This window comes from Diadema setosum, chromosome 13 (genome assembly GCF_964275005.1).
Source record: "Diadema setosum chromosome 13, eeDiaSeto1, whole genome shotgun sequence".
NCBI classification, from domain to species: Eukaryota; Metazoa; Echinodermata; class Echinoidea; order Diadematoida; family Diadematidae; genus Diadema; species Diadema setosum.
Window position 1 is genome coordinate 17857882 of NC_092697.1, and position 23647 is coordinate 17881528.

Sequence of the window (23647 nt, forward strand, 5' to 3'; positions counted from 1 at the left end):
TTGATTTCCCAATAGATCGGATCACCTAATTTGTCAGTGTTGACAAATTCCGAGTCTAGTCTTTATTTGGCTCTCTTCACATCGTGTATGGAAGCAGGAGCCCGTCAAAAACACGGATATACGTCGCGCAGCAATTCGAATTACTACGCGACGTAAATAATTACGACGCGAATTACGACGCGAATTACGACGCGTAGTAATTCGAATAACGACACGACGTAATTATCTACGTCGCGTAGCAATTCGAATTACTACGCGACGTATATCCTGCTTCCATAATCGTGAGGGCCTTGCTCAAGACTAGCGCCGAACCTGCCTCTGCTCGAGCTGGTTTGTCTTGCGGTGCATCCATTGGCGCCTCAGAGCCACCTCCCTGCTGGCACCCTGCATATGAAATAGTATTGGTGGATTTGAGGATTGGGCTTTTAACTTTTTGCAAGATGCTATGAAACCACTTATGAAATAGTACAAAGCATACCATTCTTAGAGGAATTTAGAGTTTTATTTTAATGAAAATCAATTTCGGAATGGCTGAGACATCCAAAGACAAAGTAAAACAAGGCGATTGTAATAAAAGGACTGCCTAATTGTTTTGGATATCTCAGTCATTTCATAACATAATAGTTTTATTTTCATCTCAAACAATAAATTCCTCTTGGAATTACATGCTCGTTTATGTTTTATAAAAATGTTTCTCGTTATCTCAGCAAAAAAAAAAAAAAAAATGTTAGAAACATGAAGTTAGGTCTCAACCAAAACTATACGATCCCTTTTAAAGCCCTGTCTTCTTGATTTCTGCTTGCACGAATCACGGTTTAAAACGAAGGGCGCGTGGCATAGTCCAGTCAGTGATAATATTCATTCACGATGTTCTTCATGTAGTATTAATGTTATAGTTCTGGGGAGATAATAATTTCGTGTACATTGTATGTATAATGAAAACCGACCTTTGATCCTTGGCGGTGGGGAAACGAAGCAATGTCAACACAATATTCGACAAGCACTTTTTGAAGACAACGCGCAGCGCAGTAGATACACACAGGGATGTTCTCTCCAGCTCCCACCTCCCAATCCCTGTTGAACCCTGGTACACCATGCATATGAGAAACCCGAAGCAAGAAAGAAGGCAACGTTTGGATGACGACACATAGTAATACAACTACAGTCAGTCAGGAAAAACACTACGGCCTACTTACATTCACCTGTCACCCATTCTCGTGCACACACCCGAGACGAAGTAATCATCCCATGTATGACGGCTCCTGTAAGCTGCTCACGAAGACATCCATCCATCAAGCTGGATGTGGCCTGTGTCACTAGTATCATTGGCGCATGGTCTGGAGCAAAGAGCGTAGAAACTCGCTCTACGCTCTTTGGTCTGGAAACAATCAAAGACGCTTGATAAACAACAACAAAAACTTCAAAGACCGCGCATCTGTCTCAGCAATTGAGGTGATATGCGTATAGGCTTGAGGACCGCGCGCTGTCCATTTGTTTTGTACAGGATTTGCATGCACTTTGTACTTTCCTGTCTGTTCAGTTAGGCCCAAAGATATTTTCTCCTCCCCTCCACTCACTGGGGAAAATCTCTTTGGTTAGGCCTCATCTGGTATTATAAAGTAGAATATGGCGATCACGAACTGCGTGTAAATTGTCTGAAATAGGGTCGAGTTCTCCCTGAGACCGAGTTAGTCTGAAGCCTTCTGGAAAAAAAAAGTCGGTTTTCCGACTTTTATTATTTTTCTCAAAATACTCCAAAACGACTCATCATTCCGGCAAACCGCGTCAGCCAGGTAAGTTTCTTTGTAGACTCTTTCGATATATTGCAAGGAAATATGAAATGGTACCAGACGGGTTTTCAAGCCCTTACCAGAACTTTGTTTTCACTTTAAAATGAAAGTCAAAATTGCCAAACAGGTATTCATGCATTCATACTACATAAAGATTGCAGAAAGGTACAGTGTATACTCTTTGGTATGGGAGTACTGATTTCACATAATATGTCACTTAGAAACATCAGGCACACATACAACACATACAACACACGCTCCCACACACACCCACAACAAAAGCACACACTCACAACAAACACACACATACGCATTGTGTGTGTGTGTGTGTGTGCGTGTTGAAATTGAAAAACAAAAAAGTGTTTGTAAGTGTGGGTGTTGTGTGTATGTGTGCTGGAATTTGAAAAAAAAAGTGGTTTGGTGTGTACGTGTGTGTGCGTATGTGTGTGTTTGTTGTGAGTGTGTGTTTGTTGTGGGTATGTGGGTGTGTGTGGGAGTGTGTGTTGTATGTGTTGTATGTGTTGTATGTGTGTCTGATGTTTCTAAGTGACATATATTATGTGAAATCAGTACTCCCATACCAAAGAGTATGCACTGTACCTTTCTGCAATCTTTATGCACTATGAATGCATGAATGCCTGGGCCCCGTTGCAAGAAAGTTGCAATCAATTGCAAATAATTGCTAATTTTGAAACAACCACTCTGATTGGCTCAGGGTCTGCCCTATTAAGAAGACATGCATGCGACAATGATTTTGATTGGCCAGTGACAATCAGTTGCAAGTTGCGTTTAAACGCAAAGTTTCTAGCAACGGGGCCCTGGTTGGCAATTTTGGCTTCATGTTGAGGCACATAAGTAGAGCAAGTCCTTTTTTCATCAAAATACGTATACTGTGTTGAGAATGTATCTCTCTTATAAAATCCGGAGGCATATGGACAAATATTGATTTTCCTTAAAATTAGAATGATTTTTCCAACCCAACCCCATCTTCGAAGCTGTACTTTACGTGTATTACTATAGGCACTTCCGGGTTCAGGCTTCTGGTAGTCGACCTCTTTCGTGCGCGCGCGCCGGCCCCGTTTTCATTTGTACGCACTGAATGGTGAGCGCTTACTCTATTACATTATATAGAACCTCTTTGGCTAGGACGCAGTTACAGATGTTTCGTTCTGCCTGTCAAATGCGCATTGTCTGTCGTGGAATGTTCGCTCATTGTGAAACGAACAGAATTATGAATACCTACATGTACATGCGCTTGTGTTTGCAGACATTATTGGAATAAAAAACCCTTAAACTGCAGCAGATTTGCCAAAACTGTTGAGAAAAATGGCGTCTAAGCTGGCATTCCTTCTGCGATGTTTGTTGGTCTTCTTTGCGGCAAAAAGAGTCATGGGTAAGTTGTATGACAGGGAGCATTTTCCCCTTTTTTTCTCCTTTTAAATAGAGATGGTGCCATTAAAGTTTGTGCAGTGTGTAGGAGGAAGTTGATCTCTATAAAATAATATTCGTTTCATCGTTCCACATCATTGCTACATCAATAATCCCTGTTATATGCGTTTCAAAACACTCAGGGCAACTGTTTGTTTTCAGCTCTATGGACAGTGTATAAGATATTTTCAAGCTCATATGGCTCCGAGAATACTTTTTTTTTTGGCAATCAATTTTAACGATTTACGCAATTACCTCAGGGCAGTATGCTCCTATCATGAACCACTGTCTTTCACTCAAGAGTGTGCATAACAGGGTATAACAGGTAGGTTCCTACAAGTTGACTATTCGGTTTTCCATTCATGACATAATACAGACGAAACTTGGTATAAAAAGAAAAAGATGATTATAAGAACTGAACACACTTCATGTGAAATATAAAGCATTCTTTTTTTTTTCAAATTCGGCGAGATCCGTAGAGTCTGGTTTGAGCAATATTCATAAATTATGATTTATTAGTTCATTCTTTATATTGATTTTTGTACTGGTATAATTTTAGTTGGTCCAGATAAACATATCCGATCTCTGTATCGTTCCACGCATATGAATTCGGGAACCTACAGTTTTACAAGCGATATAGCTTTCATGTAAGCCCCATCATATTTCTGCTATTTCCCTGTGGCATCCTAATTATCATGACATGACCATACATTTGTCTATCAAACAACATGGTTCTATATATTTTTGTATTCTTGTTGTTTTACTGCCAATCATTTTGTAATTTAATCATCGAGAAAGTGTAAATATGAAATAAGTTTGAACTGAACTGATGAAATAACGAAATTCCTCTTAAAGGGGATGGCTATTAACTGATCAGTGGGAATGCTGGGGGGTGATTGTTCCAATCCTGGTTCCAATGCTTCCAGGTTAGCATGCCTGTACAGTGACGGGGCGATCGTTAACGGGCCGTTAACGATCGCCCCGTCACTGTACAGGCATGCTAACCTGGAAACATTGAACTGCACATTACTTGAATATGAGACCATTCTGAAGCATATAATTTTCACACAACAATAGATATATAATGTACTCTTAAATGAATTCCACAATGATTGGAACAATCACCCCTCAGTATTCCCACTGATTCCCACTGATCAGTTAATGGCCATCCCCTTTAAACTGCGCACACTTTTTTTTAGGTGCTCAGCCATTAAGGAGATTCAAAGAAGCGCTTCATAACACAGCCCGTGTATCAGTATTGTATTTAGGCCTAGTTGAATAATTTCTTAAGAGCATAACGGTTGTCACGTAGTCAATATCAATTAGATTGATGTCTTCTTGAATCCAAATTGTTTACTCTAGGTGATTTCTCCTTGCTGAGTTAGTTCATCTTTACATTTGATACTTGATACAACTGTCCTGTGTGTTTTTCCTTTACTGATATCTGTGCTGTCCAGGGGAACAAACTCACATCGTTGTACTTGCGCGAAATTATCTTTTTACTAACGACCAACCTCAGTGCCCTATTGGATATCAGTGTTATCGCAAACTGGAAGAAACCGATGTGTCCCTTGACTTCGGCCGTCTTGTGGAGACCACGTCTTCATCGGCCCCTGACCTTCCAACACCAGCTCCTCATTTCTATTATACAGACAATAACGTTCTCAACATAACGTTGTCACAATCTCCACTTTCGCCGCCTGCCCTGCCTAGTGACTGGACTGGTGTATTTTACTGTCATGCTTCAAGACAGGGTAAAGTGAGCGGAGATGAGGGCACTACGGTTTCTACATTTTTTCAGAGTAATGATGGTAAGCAGTATTAATGATTATAATGATTTTCGAGGGCGTTGCATAATTCTGGATAGAAAAAAAACGAGGCTAAACATAATAGAAGATTACGAGCGCATTAATAAATATATAAATGGACGATTTAGAGAGACGCGATGACTCATAATTCATACAAAAGAAATTGCAGCATGAACAAAAGCAGCTCTGTATAACGATAAGCTGCGTTTTGATATCTGAGAACCTTCGAGCTGTTGTTTGAACAGCAATTCTTAATCGATGCACAAGGCTTTCCAGCCACATGCAACTAATATCATGATACCGGAAGAGAGAGAGAGAGAGAGAATTTATAGGAAACTAACATTAGTACATAATTGAAAATATACTACAAATTGATGCTTCGAAGACGGCTGTTTTCTTTCATAATCTCATGGAAAACCCCACGATATAGGAAAAGAAAACACGGTGCGGTGGATTGTTGGTTGACATCGCACAGGGATTTGCATTGTGTGCCAGACAACGAAGACTTCAGATGCAAAATAATTTGAGCTACAAAAGTAATGTTATGACTATAATTTATTCTGTCATCCACCCTAACTGCTGAATGAAATAGGATATCCCTAGCTATCATAGCTTTGTGAAATATATCTGATTTCTCGCTTCAGTTGTTCTTTCTTTAATTAATCGTATACAACCGCAATATTTCTCTTAAGTTTGTATTCTTTGTGTTTTGAGCATGCCTATATGTCCTTATTGGCACCTTACTGCAACAGAATCATGGTAGACCTGTACCCATTGTTACCATAGTGATTCTTCGTCACAGATTTTAACGCATTTATTCAAACTGTCCCTGTAACTTAAATTGTTCACCATCAACACTCTCCAAGACATCTGACTCGCAATCATTTTCTAGCAATAACAACTTTATGCTTGTGAGATTTTAGTGTATATTAGGTGGTGATATTCATCTCTGAAGGGAAAAACAACAACAATAACAAGTGGTATATGAGGATAAAAGAAGTATAGGTCTATCCAGTGCACACTATTAATGATTGCATTGTAACCGCGTAGACACTATTCCTAATGCAATGTTATGGCATTTCGATTGTTTTGCACTCAGCAAAGTTTTCTCCCGTTGAAGGGGTGTTCACTCGTACCGTCAATGTGGGTGACTCTGGAGTGATCATCAGCATGGACGTTGTCCACGGACCTTCGGATCCAGGAGGGATCATCAACTGGCGCAAGAATGGTGGTCAGCCAATTGCCATCCAGAATGGGTTGACCGATTTCGCATTCACGGGACCAATTCGTCCGTCTGACGGAGGTGTCTTCGAGGTTTACTACGAAAATGAAAGGGATACTGGAAGAGGTGGCCTATTTCGTCTCATTGTCAGAGGTGAGACATAATAGACATTTTGATGTTATGACTGCCGATTTAAATTAATTTTATACTCAAGAAATGCTATAATTATGTTCAATTTCAATAGTTGATACATTTATTACATTTTGTACGCAAATGTACAAAAATAAGCAAAAAAAAATCACACTTAGGATTTTTAGGGAGGCAATTTAAATGACATTCGTGTATTTTGCTTTCTTCGTCATGTAAAAAAGAAATACTGGGGTACCTTTCAAGGATTGCTACACGGATGATCACGAATCGTCGTCCGTGGTGTTCCGGCATGCAAAATATCGATTTTCATCTCAATGACGGTGTGAACACGATCCCAACTGGGTGTTTACACGGACAAATACGGAGGCTACACGGACAAGTACGGAGGCTACACGGACAAGTACGGTGCCTACACGGACAGACAAGGAATGAACGCGGACCACAGCGGAAACGATACGGAGGCAACACGGATATCAAGGAAGAGCACAGATGCAACTCGGTCCCTTCACGGTCATTACACGGATATCCCTAAGATGTTGACAGATGACATTTGCTTTTGCTTATGATACTTTATCATTCTCGGGCGACATGCCTCCAGAGCTAAATATAACAAGCACACCAGAAATCTGCAGCAGCGTACATACTTCTCTGCTTGTCGACACCATTAAAGGCATATCTCTTTGTTTCAAACTCTCATTTTTCTGGAAAATCAAGACATAACCAAAGCAAAACAAAACAAATCAAAACACACACCAAGAAGAAAAAACAGCAAGGAGGTATGTGTGGGTCACTTAAGCTTCTCCGGCGACCACTGTACGAACAGTATGAGGGGTTGATGGCTGTACTGATGGGGGAAGATGTGAGCAAATTTCACGGACTTTATGAGCTTGTATTGGCAAAATACACGAATATTTCATCCCGGATGGCGCGGATACTAATACGGACGTTCCGATGTCTTCACGGATTGTCCCAGAATGAGTTCGGAGGCAACACGGAGTAGCCGATGCCTACGAGGAAGGAATACGGAGGCAACACGGAGTAGACGGTGCCAACAAGGAAGAGTTTGTATTGATTTTCATCCGTGATGTCCGGGATGAAAAATTAAACGAGCTTAATTTTTTCCGCGGACATGCCGGATGATCAAGGATAATGCCGGATGACTTCACGGAGTCAATACGGTCATGCCGGAAACAGTACGGATGATCCCGGATCGATGATCCGTGGTCAGCCGTGATGCGATCCGTGAAAGTGTAAAAGGGGCTTTACTACTATAATGGTTATAGATAACATAGTTATAGCCTAAAAGAATATAATGATATCCCTAAAGAATGTAATGGTATCTAAACAAGCGTGAAAATGAAGGGAAAAAAAGTTTCCGTAACACCTCAAAATTCTAGGGTAAGATTTTCCCTTTTTCAGTCTTTGTTTTAACATGTGTTTTTCAGATATTGGGTAAAAAAAAAAACTGCGCTACGTATTCACCGCATTTGAGCATGGTTTGTCCGCATTCAACACTCTAGACACTTTTGTTAGATATAATTATTTTTTTTTATCAAAGTACACAAGAACAGAATAAATAAAATACAGTCGTCATTGTCATTGTTATCACTATTCTCTAGTATTGGTAGCATTATCATCCTTATCTTTATTATCATTATTGTTATTTATTCGGCATTTCCAGAGTACAATACAATAGTCACAAACACATAAAAGTTTGCTGGGTGGGAATAGGCATTAAAGAATTACGATGACCCTCGCATCCAACCTTAGGAAATCAGGGAAGATCTAAAACATACAGAACTATCGTGTGATATGTATTATGTAAAAATTATAATACGTTCTGATTGAGCACACTGAGCAATGAATAAACATCCAATTATTACTTGTTGAATATAAGGGGGTTTTCACATGTTCAAATTAAGATTAATCAATTAACAATTAAGATATGAGAAATATTTTTGCTCAATTGTGAGACCGAGAGATATAACTGGAAAATACAACTCTTGTGTGTAATACCGGCCCACTATCGTTTCTCAATTGCTGAAGACAATGATGCTTCAGCACTGATACTAAACCAGTGATAGGAAATAACCCATATGTCACCTAGTCTCTTGTGGAAACTTCTGCAGTGTCACGGTATTATGTGTGTGTTTGCCTATTGCTTTTGTTTGTTTCACTGCATGATATGCTTCGGTCTGTTTCACTGTATTTTATCATTTTCTTAGAAAACTGACTTTTTTTTTCTCTGTGGGATAAATTGTGCAAAGCGCACAATATTCTTTTAGTTAAGTATGCACTATATAAATACGAATTATTATTATTATTATTTTTCTGATCTGCACCTGTGATATACTAAGAGTGTCCCGCCGGTAAGTGGGGCCCTCCAGACTGCCTTGGGGTGTGCGACAAATGTTACAATGGAGGAATATGTGACGACAAGACCGGCTTCTGCATCTGCTCGAACAACTTTATGGGACCAAACTGCCTCGAAAGTATGTTTGTGGGACCAAACTGCCTCGAAAGTATGTTTGTGGGAATGTGATAATGTGAACAATGTATTATGTGCATTTCGAATCCGTGTTGCCAGGGGGATAGCAGGGACCGAAAGGGGGATGTTTCCCACTTTCACACACATATTAAACAACGTTCAGCGGCCCATTAAGCCCTTGTTAAGTTCAACAACTGTTTAAATCAATTCACTTACAAAAAACAAATGTTTCGGGCGTGAGCTCAATACAGTTTCAGGCATAGGTAGCATAAGAGGCAGGTATATGTTCTACCATTAAGAGCTAGCTGTAGTGTTCCCTTGTCAAGTTTCCCAAGAATATTTGATTAATAAAATGAAACGTCTGCATGGCAGAGTTCTACAGGTTATGCCGATCCTATCCGCCGCGTATCCGCGAGTATGGTCTTATCGTATTTCTACCAAAAAATGTTCGCAACAATTGCGATCATAAAAATACAGTATCTCCCTCGCAAGGAGGAAATGTACAAGCAGAGAATCTAAGTGAAATATATAAACTTAGAAGTATTTCAGTTCTCCTTACCATTAAAGATGACATATCTTGCTCCCAAGTTGACTAGACGTTCAACGCCCACCTGTGTAATGCTAAGAAAAAATGTGTTTTCCGCCTGGAGTTGGGTAGGCAGTGAACTAGACTCGTGATTATTGAAACTAACAAACTGAGTTCATTCTGTAAGGTAACTTCTAAACCAATCCAAGGCCCTTCCACGAACCCCATGCTTTAATTCCTACAAAACTATTTTATGGTTAATCGTGTCCAAGGCCCTGGAGTAGTATACGAAATATACCTACTTTGTGACACTTGACATCGATCTCTTTGATGATTTTTTTCCAATCAATAATAAGATAGCATGAATCATAGTGGATTTTTTTTTTGCGAAATCCAAATTGGTTATTTCATAATAAAGTAATTAAAAAGAAAAGTTATCATAGATATTGGACGATAATTTTCCCCGTTTATTTTTTCTTCCTTTTTTACATTTCGAGTATAGGCTCTACTTCAGAAATAAACACTAATATGTACTTCTTCAAGACTCTCTTATATTCTTCCGTAACATTCGGAAGACAACAAATAAATTAATACTTTGATATGGGCATAATCAATGTTATAATATGTCTTTCTCCATAACAAAAATTATCACCCTGTGCGTCTGGGGAATCCGAAGTACCGGAGTCGACCCAAATGCATTCAAGGCCTCTGACAGCAAAGGATATCTTAACTCAATAAGAATCACATAAAGAACTATTATCTTGTGTTTCATAGTTTGCAGATCAAGAGGAGGAAATCGCTTTGGTGAGAGCTGTGAGTTCCGATGTACTTACGCAGAATCTGCTAATGATCCCCCTCAGGCTTGCTCACCGCATATGTTTTGCCTTCCAGACCCATACGGCTGCACTTGCGACATCGGGGTTACGGGTTTGGCGTGTGATACTGGTGAGTCGAGATTTTCAACGATTATAATGTGGGGATGTACTAATTACTAGAGTATGTATACATCAGCAACAGAGGGGCGCCCCCCCCCCCCCCCCATGTGGCAGGCACCTCTCTGCTTGCTGTTCACAGGACTCCTGTCGAGTGTTATACAAAATGATGCACAGGATAGAGTGCGTTTATAGTGGAGGTGTATAGTGCACTCGAGGGTATTTACAATTGTGAAACATGCACGAGGCGAAGCCGAGTGCATGTTGCACTACATTGTAAATACCCGAGAGTGAGCTACGCCTCCACTAACGCCAGGAAATAATCCTTTGCATCATTTGTTTTATAAAATGGGTCGAAAATTCGAAAATTAACAGCATTTTCCAGCGTTTTTCACGTACCTTTGTGGGTCAAGACGTCCGAAGATGTTCGTCCCAAACATTTACGCACGTCGCACTCGGAAATCCCGCACATACAGTATAAGTATGATAACAGGGGGTTGGGTTTCCGGACACTTACGTTCCCGCATGAAAACTTACTTATTTTACATAGAATATGCACCCTTTACCTTAAAGACTTGATATAGACTCCTCATATAGGCCTACTAGACAACATACTCTGAAAACGGCGTGAGAATTAACCTGCTAAATCGTTGGATTTGCCCTTCAAAGTGACTCCATGTACGCGTCCGGTCCCACAACGCTCGGTCTACTGTACTGTACAAAGTGTACGTATATAAGAGTATACGTACGCCAAACATGTTATGCACAAGGGAAGAAAGGCCGAACTAGAAGTTGTTTACAGGATTGACAGCGCGTACTGTATGTATGCATGCAATTCAAAGGAGCCGCCGCGCGCACAGACGATCGGCAATAGGATTTAACCACGGTGGATTTAACACGCAGTGCGATGGGACTAGAATAACCAAAGCACACGTGACTCATTTCAGCGCTTCCTATTGGCTACATTCTTGAACCCATTTTATAATTGTCTTTATTGACTGCACGACCTCCCACTCGAACCCGCGTGTCGTATAACCATCTCCATCATAGAAACACATACACACCCACACCGTCTTCACATCATCTCGCCTTCTCCATCTCTCTCCTCATCCGCCATTCGGCCCCCCTACAGTAATAAAACAGGGGTGCAGAACCCCCCTAAAAAGGGGGAAAATATTATGAACAACACAACAAAACCCAAGATGCTTGGAGTCTGACGTAAGAGGGGAGTCGCTATTAATTCATGACCTACCACCAGCACTATACCCCTGACATCCCCCTGCCAAACACCCACACCTACGTACTAAAGAGAAGTTCCTAATAAAACGTATCAGGGCAATCACCCCGAAGGTAACTATCCCCCTGCTAAATACTGATTAGTTATAAGGTTAGAGTAAAAATTAGGGTTAAGATTAGGTCTAGGATTAGGATTAGGGTTAGAGTCATGGGAATGGTTCGGGATAATTGCCCAGAGGCTAATTGCCCTAGACCCTAATGAAAAACATAACAAAAACGTTCCTATTCGATCTAATAACGCATTATCATTTCCTTACAACTGAAAGAGGAAGGTACGAACAGGTGACATTTTAAGCAAATTATGAGATAATACTTGTACATAGTATTCACCTTCCAAGTGTGCACTTCTTCACATTGCCAATTTTAGAATGTGACTCCGGTAAATTCGGGCCTGGATGCTCCCAAACGTGTCACTGTCAGGATCCCTCCTCCTGCAGTCGATTCACGGGAGAATGCTCGGATAGTTCCTCATCGGATAGCAACCTCTGTGAAAGCGGCTGGTCGGGACAAAACTGCCAGAGTAAGTAAACTAAGTAAACTAACCAGCTTACCATGTTTCAATCTGCAGTGATGAAGGGATAGCAGTGGATGTTTAGACGATTATGGAATTAAGATGCGTAATTATTGCTTAAACTGTCAAACGGTAGGCCTAAGTCTGAACGTAAAAGAACCACATTGTTGGAGTAGTTACTTTATGGATAAGGCGTAGCCTGTAAAAACCCTGGGTTTGAATCTTGCCAGACGTGTAAAATTGTGGATTACCCGATAAGTTTCTTTCCACACAAGGGAATGAATTACACTTGTCAATGCTGGAGTCATCTTATGCAGGCATGGTCTGTTTTTGCGGCATTGCATCGATGTTGTCGAACTTGTTTCACATTCTGAGGATACCTTACGTCCCGATGGTTTTCACGAACTTGTTTTGTACATTAAAACTACTCCAACCTCGAGGCCTCAGGCTTTCCTTTGCCCGAGATACCAGCAGGCTTATGATAAATCATGAATAACATGCATAGGGTAATCAATTATGTCACATGACTCATATACAAACAAAAAATATCTACATGGTAAGTAGTATGAACATGTACCTGTTCGACCCCAAAAATCCTCCCAATCTTCCCGATCGATGGGAGGATTGGTATTACGTAATAGTGTGTCATCGAGAACAATAGATGAGAGTACAATACAAATATGTGACAGATTGCGCAAGGGTGTTTTGTACTGAATGATATATCTGAGGAAATATGATTTTTTATGAGCGTTATCTTTGTTTCGCTTCGATTGTTCTGGTAATTACTATGACTACTGGTTGATCCTTATGGGTTTTTCTACTTCTCTGGTTTGCAGAGATTCCCAAGACGATGTGGTACACATGGTTAATGTAAACAACACTTTTTGTACACGTGATTGCTCTTTCAATAGACTGACAGATCCGAATCATCTGCAGAAGGCAGATTCATTCATTGTAAGTCTGTTGTACGAGGACAAGGTTGCGTTCTTTGTATGATTATAGGTCTCATAGACTGTGTACGTGTTGATATGATATTGGTGGGGTATTGGTCTTGTAGGTAAAAGAAATGTGTCGTTCATTACTATAGTTACAGGGCACACCTTTCATACAGTGAAACCAGTTTTTTTTTCCACCATGACTCGCATTTGTACTTTTTTTTATTAGAGTCATCATCATCACAGTTGCCATTTTGCACATATTATGTATATGCCAGTGTGTCAGAGATTGATTTAACCAGTGTAAACGAATACACGAAGATAAGAAATAGTAGTATAGCCCGTTAGACGCCTTCTTGTCAGAAATCATGAATTAACTTACGAATAAAGTGTAGTCGACGAATATCATACACAACGATAAAGCTTGAATTTAGAAAAGACTCGTGTGAGGTATGTTTTAGGGCTACGTGTATTGTGTCAACTTTATATAAAAACAAATTTATAGCAGCAGCAGCAGCAGCAGCAGCATCAGGAGTAGCTATGGCTAGAACAGTAGAAACGGAGGAAGATGAATTAAGACAGATAACACATTTCATTGCCTGTAAAGAACATAAAAATATAAACCTTGCCCAAGTGGGGGTCTTTCCCCGAATGCTTGTTCGTTACCGAGCTAGTCTACAGACTCATTTGACCCGACGTGAGAACAAACATTAAAATAGAATTAGTGCAAGCCGCTTTCAAATCAATAGCATCTTATAACCAACTTTATTTTGCCTTAAGTAGTATAACTCGCTTTGAGTCAACTTGCGTATTAATACTTGAATAAGTGATATTATCGTGATGGTTTAAGGCTGTGTTCGGCATGTTGTTCAGAAGATTTCGTATCACCATGGCAACATCAAACAGTTGATGGATGCGTGACAATCGTTGATTGACACGAGCATGATATGGTCATGTTATCACCATATTTAAGAATGAACGTGTCGGTTTCCCTTACATCAGTGTTTGGTCAGTCGTTTATTTGTTTACATTATCGCCATGGCAACAACAAATACACGCAAAAAAATGGTCACTTGCTATTGATAGGACTTACGTGATATTATCGTGGTGGTTCTATATGGTCTTGCTGTTCGTGACAATCGTTGATCGACACAAGCATGGTTTAGTTTCACATTGTACCCATTTTAAAGAATGAACGTGTCGGCTTTGTAATGGTCAGTCGTTTATTTGTTTACAATATCGCCATGGGAACAACAAATACACGCAAAATGATCACTCATTGTACACGTGTTATTATCATGATGGTTTATGACTATTATGATCGTGTTGTTTGTGACGAGCTTGACACAAACTTCATTTCGTTATACGTTATCACCGTGATAATTACCCTGAGGAACATGGTTTTCCTTGCGGTCTATGGTCACTTGTTGTTGTTGTTTGCTTACATTATTGCTATTGACAACAGTAAATACACACAAAAATGGTCACTTGTGCATTGCATACGTGACATTATTTTGAGGTTTTGATCGTGTTGTTCATGAAAATCGTTGATCGTCACATGAGTGGTTTAGTCATATTGCCGTTTTAAGGAACTAAAATTTCCGGGCTTTCTTTTTTTTTTTCCTTATACAGTGTAATACTGTCTACGGTCAGTCGTTTATTTGTTTACGTTATTGCTAATGGCAACAGCAAATACACACCTGTGAATGGTCAAATGCAAAACGGTTATACGGGGTTGTGGAAAAAAACAACAACTATACAGTGTTTACTGTATTAGCATGCAAGCTCCAAAGATGACGTGTAGTCATTTTTGAGCTATCGAAGTATGATTTATTTATTTCATCATCGAATCTAAACACGTACTTCCTCCGTCAAAGCACAGTCTTAGACAATTTACTCTTTAAACCTGACTTAAAATAAATATTCAACGTTCGTTCATATTATGAAATTGCTACTATAACACATTGCGGTCGATGCAAGATGAGATGGTTCTGTTACACAGATAGTCCAGTGGGTCGTGACCGGAGAAGTTATTCCGAAGCCCTTAGAAAGCGCCGACATACTTTTCGAAACCTGTAAGCAAACTATTGGTCTGTGCTGCAGTCTATTGTTCGATTCTACTCGCTCTCTTTTGTAAATTGTATGACGTCTTTAAACCAGTGATGATGTGCCCAGACAAGTTTTGACAACGTTGATATCGTCTTCCAACGATAAGTTACTGCTTGAACAAGATTCATACACGGTGACGAGACATCGTGACGCACACACAATAACCATGTCATATTGAGGCGCGCAAATCAAACTCATATTGTATACACATATTTTTTTTTTCTTACGAGCGACATTGTACCTCTTGAACGTAAAATAAAATGAGATGTTTGTCGAAGACCTATCAAAAATGCAATGAAACACGTATGAAAGTTATCTTTGTCATTTCTTCACTGTACTACAGTCAAGCTTACAGTACGAAGGCTGCGGTTATCATTTCCTGCAGATATACATATTTGTAACAATGCTTGATATTTTCGATGCAAGACATCCTCAGACTTCATGACTATGTTCAAAATAACTGAGCTACCATTTTTGTATTCTTTTATAAGTCCTTTAGAATAGTTGTTTGATATTGCTCTTCGGAGTCAAATACAATATTCTCAACATTTCTTGCGGTATACAGACTTATAACCGCAGTGTCTGTCCAATCTTTTAAAACGTTGTATTCAAGTTTATACACCTGAAAAAAATACTTTGTCGGAGTATTTAACTCACTTCGCCATGTTTGCATGCATATTAGTGAGACTGGGATATAATCCAGCTTAGGATGTCGCGTATTCAAGCAAATGCAATGGTTGTTGTTGTAGTCCTTTTCTTCGATCGCCTCATTGGTGCAATGTTCACGTGATTTGAGTGTCTTTTTTATTGTATGTTACGATTCTTTTCTTTCCCCGACAGTGTCTTCTGAATTTGTCTGATTGTAAAGAAATGATAAACACGCGACACTAGTATAGGTGCTTTGTTTATGATAGCACTTATCGTATATATGGCGATCAATGTATATGACGAGTTGACGACCAAGCTAACAGTTCAAACTGGCCAAGATGATTGTGTCGCTTTCCAACTTTTCTGTAAGGTTGTTGTAGATGTGAGTTGCTTTTGCTCTGTTTTTTCCATTGATTTTTTTTTTAATTCAGTTTGCAAGTTGTGCTTACATGATACATTGAGGCGGACAATAATACACCCGCTACTCAAACACATACACGCAAGCGCACATTGTTGAACACACTCAGTAAATAGCACGAATATGATTTCAGGTGCTGTCTAGCATTTTTTTTTTTGTTGGAAACGCTGCATGGTCTATTGGTTTCTTAACATTGTAGACACTAGTAACACTAATGATCATTTATGATTTATCGAAATGTGGTTTGTCATCAAGGTATCTTCATTCATTTAGAGCGTAATGATTTGAACGAGCGCTCGACTATGATTAAAGCGTTGTTTGTTGATATTTGAATAGCAATGCCAAGACTTACAAGACAACAGATCTATAATCACGCGTTGGCCATACAGCCGAGCATGACAAAAGCTTGTCTGGAAGTGTTTAGCCTACCGTACGGAAAGTGTAAACAGGCAGGGATATCTTATTGTGCCCGTGTATATTGATTACCCTCCCCAGTCTTGGAATGTTTGTATTGACCCACCTATTGTAAGGTTTCTGTGTGGTGGTATTCAGGTGAAGACAAGTTCGGACATGACAGGCTCACCTGGCAGACAGGCATTTTGTGTCGTGATTTCGAAGCGGTGCTAGATTTAAGAAGCTGTTCAGCAACTTAATCCTCGATTCGTCTGAACAAATCACACACACGCACGCACACACACACACACACTCACGACTCGAACACAAACATATAAGTTTATGCACAGTGACTACAGTCACAGCCACTCACTACCTAAATAGCAACAACAAAGACGCGTTTCATGGTCAACTGAATATAGATGCAAGACGACAAAGAAAAGTCATGAACACTATATTTTGTAATGTCATTGCGTGATTTTTATTCGTTCTAACGATATTACGACATAGATTATAATGTACAGTATCGTAGTAAATAAATTTCCCAGTGAGAAGATATGCACTGAATGTTTTCAAAGATACTCAACAGCCATATTATGTGTTGAATACAGAATTAATTGTTTTATGCAGATGAACATTTATCTCGGTGGGTTTGTTCTTTTTTCTTTTGAAACGAAGTATGCCACAGGTTTGAAAAATCGAATACTCACAGAAAGGCGCTGCGGATTGTTTCATGCAGAAGAATAAAAAGAAGAAAAAAAAAAGACAAAGAAACTCAAAGTTAAATCAAAATGGATATGGTTCAGCATATAACGTAACGATTCGATATATATTGTAAACATAGAGGAAGAGAGTATAGTATGATATCAAGGTTTGTTCGTTTTTCACACTTTTCCTCCAACATCAAGGCTACATATCTGAAAGACATGAAACAGAGCTAAAGGGTAAAATCTCCCCCTTAAATGAATAGGATGCTTCGATACGTATGTACATATCAGTTTTTATCTCCGCTTACGACGCAGAAACGGAACAATTTAATTCGTTGACAGAGTTCATCCCGAAACTTGATAATCACAAAGTCACTGATCGCAGAAACCAACATGAAAGTAGATATAGCAAAGAAATACTGAATGTGATTAAAAATTTCGCGGGTTATAAGGATCTTAACACTTCTGTAGAGATCTCAGATATCCAAGAAGGTTGTGGATATGTTATCACTGAGTACTTTTCGTTTCGGGTAAAAGTACGTAAAGGCATTTCTAGCCTGTGAGTAGGTAGAGACACCATTGTCAACGACGCGAAAGCCGGAATTCATACCACCAGATGCCATTCTAGATCGCAGCACCTCCAGATAATCTGTCTTTCGTGATGACATTCTGCTTTTTGTTGATGCCTTTGCAGCTGAATATTGTCGGTAGCACCGAAGGTCTTCCTGCACAGTGCTACGATCCCATCTCCTTCCCATTCAACCTTGAACAAACCCGGGGTTCGCTTGTCGTATCGGGCGTTTTCGGGGTTATCATTTCGTGGAAACCAGTTACATTTATCCTTTGCATACTCTCTTCTCATCTCTGGTTTGATGACCTCATCGAAAGTTTCGGCAGATAGAGCGATAAGCCGAGTCTGTATCCATCTCGCATAGTTGGAAATCTGGTGGATCAACATACTTCAAAAGAAAATCGAAGTAAAACTCGAGCATGCGTAGTTTTGCCAATTGGTACACAGCGTGTCCAATTTGAACAGGGAGGTCCATCTTGTTTTTTGCTTTCGCCATATCAACCTCAAAACAATCCTCGGATAAGGGGTTCAAATCTCGGTAGAGAATGTTATTGATGTGTTTTTGTGCTTTGCTTTTATTACAGATTTTCACGTTCCGATGCCCTACTTTGTTCGTGATTGTATTCCCGTAGGAAGAATTACCAATAAGCTTCATGGTGTCGGCGATGATACTTTTGGCCGGATCAATATCACCAGCCCTTCAGGCATCGGACACGCTATTTCCAAACTCTCTGAAACAAGCTTTCGATTGATATTCAATGAATTGGGTTACCTTAGTCACCACAAGTCCGTGATTAAAATACCACTTGAGCAATGGTGTGTACAACAATATGTAATCACCAAACATACTACCTATCAGACTCCGACGAGGGGTATTCATGATGTCGTGCTCTTCCGCGTAAGACTGCATCGTTTCACCGATGTGTTCTCGTCGTATATTAACATTTTTTAAAATGGGGCACATTTCCGAGAAGTAGGTTTTGAGGTGATCAGGTACGTGAATGTCGCATTGCATGAAACCAAACAGCTCGCCGCTGCGTATGGCGGCTATCAGAAGAGTCTCCTGACTCAGTCCATGTCGGAACTTAGGGGGTGGGAATCTTTCTGTCAGGAACGCGCTCAGAGAGCCATCGTGTTTACGTAAATATTTGTATTCACACTCCCAGATGGAGATGTATTCATAACCTAGACTTTCAATGTATCGCCGTTTTTCTTCGGTTTTCTTTAACAAATCTTTCATTGATTTCCCCAATTTCTGGTTATGTGTTTGACCCTTTGTCAGATGACAGGGATGACCGTGAAAATAACATCCATTAAATTCGAAGACTTGTTTAGTTTCGGGGCAGAATCCATCTACTGGCAACTGAAGGGGACCTAGCTTTTTCTCTGTGTGGTTTCCGGCATGGCGTAAGTGAATGCCTCGGCGATGCGCTTGGTATTGCAACCACTCTTGGGCAATGAGGTATTTGAATTCTGGCTTAACATTGTTCTCCAGTCTTCGTCTAGAATATTGTCCCGTCGTCATATGTTGCATTATCGCCCAAAGATACGGGGCATTAGCATCGAAACCAACCACTTTTTGGCAGTGCTTATACCACCCCACCACGAATCTGGGTTACACCACGTTCGTGCAAACGATGAAAGATGGTGGATGGTCTTCCTACTAGATTATCTCTAAAAGAAGAGCAGAGGTCTTTGTCTTTGTCCAAAATAAGACTGAAATAGGCTACTGGGCTACACTTCATAAGATATTTCATGGTAAGACCAGGAACCGAAATGCCATCTTTAAATAGGTCGATTGTCAGACCTCGATAGAAGGCACGCATTTTCTCGATCGTTTCGATAAAAGGTGTAACATCTAAATTATTGTACCATGTAAGGTAGTCCTTGAGGCACGACATGTTCTGCTCTTTCCAAACACTCTGGCAGTGCAAGTACTGTTCATAGGAAAATTGTTTACCGTTAAGATTATTTTGGAAGGCCTCTATTGGTGGTAGCTGACGTTCTTCTAGTTTGTCGAGAGAATCAACCCAACCGTGAGGAAGGTAACCCTTACTCTCCTCACAGTCATAGGCTTTGAGAAATGCGGCGTACGAGAAGCCCGGAGCGAAAAAATTGGTAATATCAAGAAATTGGAGATTGCCAGTCTTAAGAGCCATGTGGTTATGATTCCTTTTGATGACATAATTGACCGGGTCTTTTTGAAAGAGTGCGGGGTACAGAAACTTCTTGATGGCATTGATATCATATCTACCGGAACTGAAGCCAACCACGGGTAGTTCAGACAAATAGTTTTCAAATTTCTCTTTCAGTTTGATGAGATGGATAGGCTTCTTGGATTTTTTTCTCGTCAGTTTCCCCCAGTCGATCTGTTAGCGATGCAATTTTTTCATCCAGCTTTTCCATGACATCAGCGTACGTTGTTTCAAGTAATTCTAAAGAACATTAGCTAACTTCCAAGAGATACGTGACCATATCATCGATCAGTTTTTGTGGATCTCCGTCAGACACAAGACAAAAAGGCTCATTACACGCGGGGACGTTGGAATTTACACTAGCACTCATGGGGATATGCCTGGAGGTGTATTGGAGTTTACCCGTCGGTATGTCTGGTTTGTTCTCCACTCTTTCAAGATAACATTTCATATCGAATGTCGCGAAGAAAGGGAAATACCTCCGACACTCCTCCACCACGACCCCTTCATCCGATAATTCTTCCCAAATACTAGGGGCATTATAAAATGTAACCATGCCTTTCTGGAAAATGAAGGAGGTTTCCGAAGCCGTACAAGTGGTTTCGTGACGTTGCAAAGATTTTCGCGTCTTCCAGAGCTTCAGACATTTACGGCACTGGAAACTTTGACAGTATAGCGCTCAGTATCAACGATATAACTGAAGTGGTTGCCATAGAGATTAACAAACATGGTATTGTCATATTGTATTTAAATATTGTATTTGAATTCTCGTCACCATCCTCAAAGAGTGCCAACTCATACACAGTAATATTAAGCTGAAATAAGTCTTCGATTTTACCCAGTTTACCTAGTCGGACCCCTTGAAAGTCACTGACAGCCACACCAGGTTGGTACTTGTGAAACAATGAATTGGTCGGTATTTCTAAAGACTCAGGATCATTTCCTTTACTCGAGGCGATGCACCTGAATAAGCATAAACTGTCGTCGTAGGTATGGCAATTTTTCCTATTTCTACAGAGTGATACAACCGCTCGATTGTCTCTGATATATGTCGGTAGCTCTACACCTTTACCTATAGGGTGATCTGTGAGTCGAGACACATAGAAAGTTACGTTCGTAATATGCTGAACCACACATTTTGTGTCTGGGCGAAGAGAACGAGCATATTCCAGGGAGTCTTGGCATACCAAAGCATCCTGAAACTCCTGCAAAGAAACTCTGTCCCTTACCAGGAATGGTGCTGGAAACAATTTGGTATTTTTGCTGGCATAACAATAACGACACTCATTCGTTTCTTTGTTTAAAAGAACAAACCCATAAGATGCGTTTATCTTGAAGGCTGTGGAATGTTGCTTGAACACCAAGTCCATCTTCTTTTTCAATACATCGTCATTCAGCATTGGCAGATGGAGGTTGTACCGGCAATACACCCTATTCTGCGTGGATTGACGGTCTTGAGTGTCGTACCAATGGTCTCTGTACATCTGTCCTAGGCACCCGTCCGGATCAACGTGAGGCGGTAGTTCTAGCGGTGCCACGACACTCGGACGTTTTCTCTCTGAACAATAAGGAGATAAAAGAAAAATAGGCCTATATAATTTGTATAATTTCACTCAGAAAGAAATAAACGTCTTATATCGTGTAACATGGTTTAACAGCCAGTATGAAATCACTTTGTACTATTTTCAACCTTCCCCCGTGATTACAAGATGTGGTTCTTTACACTAAAGGAAGAAAACAATACATAAAATCATGATTACTTGGTATACGCAAAACACGTTTTTAAGTTACACCTAAATTCAATAAACTCTAAAGTACACCTGAACATGAACAACAGACATTTTTCTTTCTTGTTTCTAACCATCTTTTACATTATAGACAAACAGTGAGTTACGCCATTTCAAATATCATTCCGCATTCTCTATGCACTTACGCTTTCTAGCCTGGAACATTTTATAATATATATATATATATATGTATATGTATATATATATATATATATATATATATATATATATATATATATACATATACATATGTAGTGAAAACTTTCAACAAAGAAAATGGGTTTTTATCGGGATTCGAACCCGAGACCTCCGGATTACTAGACCGGTGCTCTACCACCGAGCTATTGAAAGCCCTAGACAGGTCAGTGTTCGTCCCTTTGCTCGTGTGGTCAGAAGCTATAGTGTGTGTATGTGTGCCACACACACACACACACACACACACACACACAAATTAACCTGACATAGACCCAAAGGATGTAAATCAACTTTGGAATAAATGCTTCTTTGTTTCAATATTATATATATATATATATATATATCATATGTATATTACAACTAATTGATAAATCATCCGACATTGACGTGCAACGCACTGAATTGATTTGATTTAGTATAATAGCCACGAGAAATCACGGGAATGCATCAATAAAAAAAAAAATACATGACAAATTTACAGAGCATCCTAATGAAAAGGTCGGTATAGTTCTTGAGTATACAACCTGATGAATGTTATTTTTCAAAAAACAGTGGTGTGACCATAATAATGGTTTATCGCATTTGTGTCCTTGACATTCATCTTCCCCTATGCATGAATAACTTATTATAGACAGGTGTGCCCTGTAACTATAGTAATGAACGACACATTTCTTTTACCTACACATGACCAATACCCCACCAATATCATATCAACTCGTACACAGTTTATGAGACCTATAATCATACAAAGAACGCAACCTTGTCCTCGTACAACAGACTTAAAATGAATGAATCTGCCTTCTGCAGATGATTCGGATCTGTCAGTCTATTGAAAGAGCAATCACGTGTACAAAAAGTGTTGTTTACATTAACCATGTATACCACATCGTCTTGGGAATCTCTGCAAACCAGAGAAGTAGAAAACCCCATAAGGATCAACCAGTAGTCATAGTAATTACCAGAACAATCAAAGCGAAACAAAGATAACACTCATAAAAAAATCATATTTCCTCACATATCATTCAGTATACAACACCCATTGCGCAATCTGTCACATATTTGCATCGTACCCTTATCTATCGTTCTCGATGACACACTATTACGTACTACCGATCCTCCCATCGATCGGGAGAATTGGGAGGATTTTGGGGGTCGAACAGGTACATGTTCATACTACTATGGTACAAGGGGTGATAGACGTCCATTATGGGATATATTTGGTTTTTAGAGAGGTGCACATTGTGTGCATATAACTTGTATGGGCGTTACCTGTCAATAGCGTCTTAACTCCCCCCCCCCCCCCCCCCGTACTGCATTCACGCTACATTAATTTTCTGTATGGAGTGCAGTTGCTTTTCATGCCTGAGTGCTTGATATTACCTGGTTCGTTCAAGAGATTGAGCACCTGGCGGAACAGCGAATAATGTCTAATATGTCTTTTTTTATGTTTTATGGTGTGTGTGTGTGTGTGTGTTTTAATTTTCAGTTCCTGCTATATGTGATAGTGGATACTACGGCGTGCGGTGTGTGGACAAATG

General features: G+C 39.9%; 1 protein-coding gene and 1 pseudogene across 1 annotated transcript; one reads left to right on the forward strand and one right to left on the reverse strand.

Moving 5' to 3' along the window:
- Positions 1–3116: 3116 nt before the first annotated feature.
- LOC140237023 (angiopoietin-1 receptor-like) lies at positions 3117–13025 on the forward strand. Its single transcript, XM_072316966.1, has 7 exons — positions 3117–3183; positions 4871–5029; positions 6126–6401; positions 8756–8890; positions 10187–10357; positions 12008–12160; positions 12988–13025. Exons 1-7 carry the CDS (start codon positions 3117–3119, stop codon positions 13023–13025), a joined length of 999 nt encoding a protein of 332 aa, XP_072173067.1.
- A 4812-nt stretch (positions 13026–17837) lies between these two features.
- Positions 17838–18587, reverse strand: LOC140237188 (uncharacterized; annotated as a pseudogene).
- Positions 18588–23647: the final 5060 nt, after the last annotated feature.

Excerpts from the sequence above, each read along its gene's own strand:
- LOC140237023 (XM_072316966.1), top strand. The coding sequence starts at position 3,117 with ATGGCGTCTAAGCTGGCATTCCTTCTGCGATGTTTGTTGGTCTTCTTT. Across the intron at positions 5,030-6,125 it reads ATTTTTTCAGAGTAATGATG|CAAAGTTTTCTCCCGTTGAA; the intron begins GTAAGCAGTATT and ends TTTTGCACTCAG. Across the intron at positions 8,891-10,186 it reads GGGACCAAACTGCCTCGAAA|TTTGCAGATCAAGAGGAGGA; the intron begins GTATGTTTGTGG and ends TGTGTTTCATAG.